This window comes from Pipistrellus kuhlii, unplaced genomic scaffold (assembly GCF_014108245.1).
Source record: "Pipistrellus kuhlii isolate mPipKuh1 unplaced genomic scaffold, mPipKuh1.p scaffold_m20_p_53, whole genome shotgun sequence".
NCBI lineage: Eukaryota > Metazoa > Chordata > Mammalia > Chiroptera > Vespertilionidae > Pipistrellus > Pipistrellus kuhlii.
Genome location: NW_023425555.1, coordinates 233,662 through 242,623, shown reverse-complemented (window position 1 = coordinate 242,623; position 8,962 = coordinate 233,662). Strand labels below are relative to the sequence as shown.

At 50.0% G+C, this 8,962-nt stretch overlaps 1 protein-coding gene across 2 annotated transcripts in view; it reads left to right on the top strand.

The window, feature by feature from the left end:
• Positions 1-541: 541 nt before the first annotated feature.
• Positions 542-8,962, top strand: part of FUBP3 (far upstream element binding protein 3) — a 51,423-nt gene continuing 43,002 nt past the window's right edge. For both annotated transcript variants that reach the window (XM_036416099.2, XM_036416098.2), the window contains exon 1: positions 542-710. In XM_036416099.2, coding sequence (XP_036271992.1) covers positions 627-710 — 84 coding nt within the window. In that variant the 5' untranslated portion in view covers positions 542-626. The remainder of the gene's footprint in view (positions 711-8,962) is intronic.

Here is an 8,962-nt window from a genome sequence, read left to right as displayed (position 1 = left end):
CAGCTGTGTCGCTAGGCAACTCCAGGTGTGCTGTTAGCCCACCCTCGAGCAAACAGATGACGGTGCAGGAACTCAGACCTGGGCCTCCCTGCAAACATGGGGCACTGACACTTGTGGTCCTTTGTCCTCCAGCCTCCCATTGGGTCCTCACGGTGCCATTTCAAAAAGCTCAGTTCCCAATATTCCCAAACCAGTGGCCATGCCTGGGAGGGCTGCCAGGGCCAGGCCCTTCGGGAGCCAGCTCTGCGGGCGCTGTCGGGAGAGCCACGTCATCCTCTCTCAGTTTTCCAGCGGGACAGCCGGACGCCGCGGGCCCATCCCCGGAGCCCGTTAGCATCCCGGGCAACCTGGACCAGCACGCCCGGGGGGCGGGGCCCGGCCGGTCCCTGCAGACCCGACGGCGGCCAGCGCGTTGGCCCCGCCCCCGCCCCTCGGGCCCGCCCCCTACTTCCGGCCGGACCAAGGTCACGTGGCCCGACCGGTCCCTCCGACGCGACGCGGCTTCTCTCGCGTCGAGTGTCCCGTCTTCCCTTCCGCCGGAAGTGGGGCGACTTTCCCTTTCCGGCTACGGGTCCCCGAGCGGAGGGGGAGGCCGGACCGGGAGCCGAGCGGCGGCGGGGGCGGTAATGGCGGAGCTGGTGCAGGGGCAGAGCGCTCCGGTGGGGATGAAGGCCGAGGGCTTCGTGGACGCGCTGCACCGGGTCCGGCAGGTACGGGCGCGGCCGGCTGGCGGGAGCGGGGGAGCCCGAGGCGCGGCCGGCCCGAGTCCGGTGGGAGGAGGGGGCGCCTGGGGCGGGAGGCAGCCCGGCTGACGCCTCCGTCGGGGCTGGCGGTTCCCTGTGGCCCGAGGAGCCCAGGCAGGAGGCGCCTCCGCGAGGCCCAGGCCCAGCCTGCCGGGCGGCTCTCCCAGGTGCCGGCCGCCGCCGGGGAGGGGGCTCCCCCATCGCGTGGGGCCGGAGCGGGACCTTCAGGGCAGCCAGCTCGGGGTTCTGAGGTTCGCAGTTGGGGAGCTCGCGGTGAGGACCCGGTATAGACAGAAGGAGGCTGTCTCAGCCCCAGCAGCTTCTTAAGACTTGGGGAACATCGTCTTGGGACTTTCTGTAATTCAGGAGGCTTTTATTTTTAATACCCAGCAGTTTCCAAGTCATCTTTGGGACTGAATCAAAGCACGTTGATCGGAGAGGGAAGGAAGGAGAATGTTAAGTGGATGTGGGTGGTCCGTAAGAGGTGGAAATTCCGTATGGGCCATCGTTTCTCCACTCTCCGGGAGAATGTGATAGGGACTCATTCCAGCAGTGAAACTTGACCACCTGACAGCGTAGCGCATTTTGTCAGAGTTAAATAAACTGATTTTAAGAGGTTATATGCTTCCCTGGAGAGTGGACATTGGGCCTGCCGCCTGGCGCTTGGGGCAGGGGACTTGGATGGAACACATCCTTGTATTGTGGGTAAAGCTTACCACTTCGACTTCTCCTGTGTTCATCGTCTCTTCCTCTTTAACTGTAGGCATACTTTGTGACATTTTAAAAGCTGGGCTGTCACTAATGACTGCTTGATTCCTAACAGAAAACCACAGGACTCATTGTGTCCGAAGATCCACTCAGTCGCTCGAAGATGTGGTCTTTACATCTCTTTCCGGTATTCCAGGGGAGGGAGCCCTCCCTGTGCCCCAGATACTGACTTTCCGTTTTAATACCGATGCTTCTGTAGACAATGTGTTGGATCCCAGAACTTTCCAAACCTCTGGTTCCACCTAAAATTTTATCCGATGGCCTGTCACTTACTGCCTGGGCGCCAGCCAGTACGATAGTGAGTGTCCATCTTAGACCTCAGAGCCAACCAGGGGCTGTCATGGATGAACGTGCCACCCCGTTTCCCCTCCACCACTCCGCATGCCCGCGTGTTACACGCTCTCCTCTCCAGCACAAGATCCTGCGCCTTGTTTCTCACTGGCTGCTGATAGGTCATGGCTGTCCTCTGTGCCGATGTGTGTGTTTAGGTCATGGCTGTCCTCTGTGCCGATGTGTGACAGTCAGTCACCTCGGTGGCCTCCTGTGTCCGGGAAGAGTTAGTCACTGCCCTCAAGAGCTCCGGGCCTCAGTTTGCAGAAGGCCTGAGTGGTTGAGCGTACAATGAATGTTGGATCATTGAGAAGACTTGCCGCTTCTCTTGAGCCAGTGGTTGAACTCAGATGCTTGGACAACCTCCTCAGGAGGGAGGGAGACCCGCGGTTAATGTTGATGAGGATTGTTGGAGCAGTGGTGGTCCTAGCAGAGGAACTGCATTGGGCTGTTCCCAGCTCTGAGATGCACCATTGACTGGAGCGGTATTAAGCCCAATGAAGACCCTGCTGTAAGTGTATTACGGCTGAATATTAACTGCTGGAGGTTGGTACTGTCTCCAAGGATTTGATGGCCTTTAAAAGCTAAAGAAAAAAAAAAACATGTTTGTGGGTAGTTTTAGATTTATTTGTAGATTTACGTTGGGCGAGAATGGCATGTTGGAAGTCAAACTATTGCATGCTTACAGTGATACTTGCCTGAAAGGATCTCCTATTATTTGGTCGTCTGGATGGTGGTGGTTTTACTCCGTCGTATACACAGCATGTTGCAGAGACGTGATTTCCCCCCAGCAGCAACTGGAAGTAAAAACTGTATTTATTTAAAGTGATTGCAAAGCTTTCCCTCTCTTATGTGCCTCTCCTAAACAGCAGCAACAGTCTGTAAGGGCCTCATAGGTTTGTCAGAGCAGGAAGGTCTATGGCGCTCAGTTTATCTAGACTAGAGAATTATAATAACATCTGAGTTGATCCTGCCGGGATTTGAACTTGCAGTTTCTATTAAGTCTGGGTATTTAGGGTTCAGTACACACAATCTATTCAACTTCCCTGCGAGCATCTAGAAGCCTCCTCGTGCCTTTATTTACTTAATATATGATGTTTCTGCCTCCAAGACCAGTGTGCTGAATGCTCAGTCAGTTATTCCTCAGTGTTTGGCCCAAATGGATAATCCAGCCATTCTGTAGGGAAGTGCACAGGTGTGGAAATGTGATCTGATTCAGTCCCAAAGATGAATATTGAAAACTGCTGGGTATTAAAAAAAACATCATGTTCAGTTCTCCTGTCATTGGCAGGTTATCGAAATAAAGTACTATTTTTTCAACTTGTTTAGAGGGCAGGATCCTAATAAGGGTGGGATATGGACTCAAAGTCAAAATAGATTATCCTGTTCTATTGCTACACTGCATCTCTACCCTGTCTGTCTAGGTCAGTGGTCGGCAAACTGCGGCTCACTGTTGACTAATGAGTTTGCCCACCACTGCCCTAGACTCTCAGTTCCAATAGTTACAGGCAGTTGTTGTTACTTGTGATTAAGCCTCTATCCCAGTGGTCGGCAAACTCAGTCAACAGAGCGGCACACCAAGGCTCGTGAGCCGCAGTTTGCCGACCACGAGTCTAGGTTATAAGGGGACCTCGTAGAGATTATGGATGAGTAGATAAGAATCTGTTTTATCTTGTTTTCTAAGCATATAAAATCTCCAGAAAGCCCACCGCTGGTTTAGTAGCATCTGTCATCAAGTGTCCGCACATTTGCAGGTTAACACAGTGCGAATCCACAGTGTGTTAGACTCCAGTAGCCTTCCATCGGCTCTGCCTACGGTCTGCCGGTCATCAACTACTAGTAAATAGAAGGAAGGATCTGGCCAAACGGCTACTGTTTTCTCGGGTGGAGGCTCTATTTTGATCTAGACCCAGTCAGTGCCTCTGCATTGCGTAACTAGAGTATTCTAGCCACACGAATACAGTGTAATCCGTGCTTCAGGGAGTTGGTTGAGCATTATGTTCATTCTGCACCCAAATGGTTTTGATCAAGCCATTGTAGAATCAATAGAGAGTAACATTAGAACCCGTCCTTTACCAGCACTTTAAAAATACACATATTGATTAGTGAGGGGCCTCCAGAGACGGCCTCCCAGGCTGCAGTTTCACACTTGGAGCCTGGGCAGCAGGTGATGTGGCGGGAGTGCTGTACACAAGCACCTGATCTCCTTCAAAGGAATGTGCATCCGCCCTTACAAGAAAAAGCCTCTGCTTATTGGCTGTTGGGTACTCCCTGAGAGATACTGCCTTCATTTAATATATGATGCTTCTGACTCATAAAGTCAGGGTGCTGAATGTTCAGTCCATTTAAGTTATACTCCACTGAGATCATCTCTTAGATGGTCAGTGGCTCAGTCTCAAGTCATTTCACTTAGTCCTGCATGTATGTCCATTTTAGCTTACTCAGACACTTGAAGAAAGCCAGTGCCTACAGGAGATCTTTGGGCTGCTTTGCTTCTGTATCTTTGATAGGATCCAGCAGAGTACCCTGCGAAGAGCCAGCCCTTGTGAAAGAATTGGCAATTGGATTGAGTCCATTTGAGTCACCACACTATGCAAGCACTGAACCTATTGAAGGTAGACTCTAGGGTGAATAGTATGTGAGCCTCTAAGGCTTTTCTCATTTTCATCTGAGACTATCTTTCTTTAAAAAAATTTTTTTAAATATATTTTTTATTGACTTCAGAAGGGAAGGGATGGTTCTTTGAAGTCCCAATTATTTGTAGATACAAGTTTACCTAGATCAGAGTTCTTTTTCTTTTTTCTTTTTTTTTTAATATATTTTATTGATTTTTCACAGAGAGGAAGTGAGAGGGATAGAGAGCCAGAAACATTGACCAGTCGCCTCCTGCACGCCCCCTGCCAGGGATGTGCCCGCAACCAATGTACATGCCCTTGACTGGAATCGAACCTGGGACCTTCAGTCCACAAACCGATGTTCTATCCACTGAGCCAAACGGGTTTGGCTAGACCAGAGTTCTTAAACCCGTGGCCCCCGGGCTGGGGAAGGCTCACAGTGGGCCTGCAGGCATGCTTTGTTTGACTCACACAGTGCCAGCACTTAGAAACCAGAATGATTTCACATAAAATGGAGATGTCTAGCTTCCACATTTGGCAGTGGCAGCATTCGGCAGGAGCTGGTGGCGTCTGTCCCTTTGCACAGGCGTTGGCTCTCAGTGCCTTCCTTCCCGCCACTCTGCTCATGTTTTACACTGCCCATTGGGATGCCTAGTCCACAGCCTTTTTTTCTTATCCTTTTCCAATTGTGAGCCCATCATTTCTAGGCTTTATTTAAAATTTATAATGGAAAAAACTGGGAGGAGAATTGGGCAATCTAAGGCTCCTGCAAGCAGCAGTGTGACCTTGGACTAGGTCTTTCCCAACATTTGATCTACAGGCTGTTACTATGTCTTCCATGGGGAATACAGGGTTAAATAAGGTGAATTGGCTTCTTTACTACAAGACTTCTTGGAGCCTTTAATATGCTTGTGTGCATTAAGGCCTAAATGTCCTGAAGTTACATCACTTCATACCCTCTTTTCATAAAACCAAATTCCATTCTGTGGATCAAACTTAGGAAATGTTGAACTAAATAATTCCAGTGGTCCCTTCAAGGCCATGAGCTGGATTTGAAAAAGAAAATTGGTCATATTTTTTTTCACTCTTTTGCTTTGTAATACACTAGAGGCCCGGTGCATGAAATTTGTGCGTGAGAGGGCCTGCACCTTCTCCAATCCAGGACCCCCTGGGGGATGTCCAACAATCCTGAACTTCTGGCTCCTAATCACTCACCTGCCTGATCGCCCCTAACTGCCTCTGCCTGCAGGCCTGATTGCGCCCAACTGCCCCCCCTTCCCCCACTAGCCTGGTTGCCCCTAACTGCCCCCCACCCCTCTGGCCTAGTCACCCCTTACTGCCTCTCCCTCCCCCCGCCGACCTGGTCACCCCACGCAGCCTGCTGTTCAGTCGTTTGGTTGCCTCTCACTGGCCCCCCCGCCGGCCTGGTCGCCCCACACAGGCTGTCTGCCGCCCAGTCGTTTGGTTGTCCTCACTAACTCCCTGCCGGTCGCCCCACGCAGCCTTTCCAGTCGTCCGGGTGTTTTGGTTGCAATGGTTGCTTAGGCTTTTATAGAGAGATTATACAGTAGGTCCTCAAATAACATTTTTTCATTCAATATTGTTTTGTTATAATGTTGATGAGAGGCCATAGGAATTTTACCTTTACGCTGATTAGCATAGTAAAATTCGTTTCTTTATATGTTGTTTCCCTGCAGTTCCAACAACCTTTTGATGACGTTAAGTGAGGACTTACTGTATTGGGTGTCTGCTCAGACTTTACCTTGCTTGTCTGTGCAATCCTTTTACTCTTAATAGCTGTCTCTCTTGAAAATGTATTGCGTTTTGAGTTTCGGTATGAAGACGCTTGGGAAAGAGTAGCCGCTGCTTCTGTTGGAGGCACTTTTCCCTAAAACCAGAAGACAAGTCACCGGCAGGACTGAGCGTGTTAATGGAAGGAGTGATGTGATTCAGATTACCTACCTGCCATTATTTGAGTGTCTGCTGAGTCCAAGGCTTCTTGCTGGATGCTGGGACAGTGCAGAGATAAATAAGACAGTTTTGCAGCTGGTTTTATCTTAACTGGATTAAATTCTCACAACAGCCAGGTGCAATATTCAGGGCCAGGGTTATATTTCTCACTTTGTATTTGAAAATAAGCCAAAGGGAAACAAAGCAGTTTTCTCAGAGGCACACAAATAATATATACATTGTTCTTGCATGTGTTCTAAGAAGGATGTGTGTGTTCTAAGAAGGATTTGGTTCCTTTGCAGAGGTAGTTGCATAGTTTTCTTCTCGCTGCGACATCAGCAGAGTCTTTGAACAAAGCATTGAAAGGATGCTGGTGAGTTAGAGAGCATGGAGGGGAGGAAGCTAATGGACATGCCATCTTCAGAGCCTTTGATGGGGGAATCCCAGCTGGAACAGCATTTCAGCTTACAGCCTCAGGTGGTCATCTTAGCGTTTGCCTACAGACGGGTTTCTCCGTGTGCACTTTACATTTAGCAGATGTTTTGTTTGTTTTTTGTTAATCCTCACTCAAGGATATTTTTCCATTGATTTTTAGGGAGAGTGGAAGAGAGAGGGAAAGACAGAAATATCGATGTGAGAGAAACATATTGATTGGTTGTCTCCTGTGTGAGCCCTGACCAGGGCCTAGGCTGAGGAGGAGCCTGCAGCCAAGGTACAGTATGCCCTGGACTGGAATCAAACCGGGGACCCTTTGGTCCGCAAGCCAAGGCTCTATCCACTGAGCCAAACCAGTGAGGGCAAACAGCAAATGCTTCCATGTGCCAAGCAATTTATTTTTATTGACTTTTTTTTTTTTTTAGAAGGAGAGGGTGAGAGAGGTAGAAACATTGATGAGAGAGACACATTGGTCAACTGCCTCCTGCACTCCCCTCATTGGGAATCCAGGCCAAAACCCAGGCATGTGCCCTGACCTGGTATCGAACCAGCGGCCTTTTGGTTCATGGGTTGCAACTACTGAGCCACACCGGCTGGGCAGAACATACACCTTTTAAAGACCCTTGAAAACTTTGAACTCAGAATATTTATTGTGTGTTTTTTTGTTTGTTTTTTAAAAAATATATTTTATTGATTTTTTTACAGAGAGGAAGGGAGAGAGATAGAGAGCTAGAAACGTCAATGAGAGAGAAACATCAACCAGCTGCCTCTTGCACACCCCCTACTGGGGGTGTGCCCGCAACCAACGTACATGCCCTTTCAGTCCGCAGACTGACGCTCTACCGCTGAGCCAAACCGGTTTCGCTATTTATTGGTTTTGTATATAAATTGGAGTTTCTCAGGCTGAGCCCTGGAGCTCCCAGTTAAGGAATCTTTGTCCCACGGTTACCAAGGCGATTGGGAAGAGCCACTCTTCGAAGCGCTCCTTGGAGGAGACAGTGGAACCAATAACTGTCCGGTGAGATGCTGCTGGTTAGAGCTGGGTCAGGTGCCTTGCAATCACAGATAAGGGAGTATGTGATTCTTCCCACTGTGGGCGGCACGAAGTTGTAAGGAAAAGGTACTAAGAAGAGCTGCTATCTTACTTGACTGGTACATAGAATTCCTTGTTTTGGCAGTGCCAGTAAATAGGGCAGGGCCAGCCGGGGCCCCGTCTCTGCCAACACTTACGCTACCATTTGTTGAGCTTGTGTTATGCTCGGTGCCAGGCACAACCTTCATAGATGACCTCTCCTTTGATAGTCATAGAATTCCCAGTGTAGTATGTGGTTCTTAAGAGCCTGACTTCAGACTGTGTGAGCTCACGATATGGTTATGCCACTTACTAGCTTAGTCACTGGGCAAGTTACCTATCTCCTGTAAGCCACCGTTTCCATGTGTAAAATGGAGATCTCTGATGGTAATAATCATTTTTAAAAACAGCTAATATTAGGAGTTAGGAGGCAACTAGAGGCTAATGTTGGAAGTTGGGGGAGGTGGGTGTGTAGTGGCTGAAGGGTCCTGAGGCAGGCTTCTGGGTCCAGGGATGGTCTGTTTCTTGGCCTGGATGCTAGTTGCGCAGGCATTTTCGTTAGTGAGAACTCAGTGAGCTGTAAACGTATCCGTGTACTTTTCTGGAGCATTATTCTCCAATTAAAGGTTAGAATAGCAAACGGTTCTCTCGTTCCTTACCATGTGCCTGGCATTGTTCTACATTGTTACCTGTCATCCCCATGGATACAGTTCCAGGCAGGCTCCAGCCCCACAGCAGTGAGAAGAGGAGGTCACCGCGAAGATGAAACGAGGGCAGCAGCAGGCTTTTAGCGGTTGTGCTGTAAATGTGATACAGTGCTGCCTTCACTGCGACCCACAAGGTAGTGGGGTGCAGAACTGGGACCTGCCCCTGTGCCCCGACTCCAGCCCCTGCCCTCTGGAACGTCTCTGAGCCCCGCCTCTGCCGCTCTGGCCACCGTATTCCTGCCGTGGGCAGCGGCTCAGTCCAGCCGGTATTCTCCAGGCCCCGCAGGCCGCTCCGGGGAACTCAGAGCAGGGGGTCCAGGGTGGTGTGAGCTTCCACTTCTG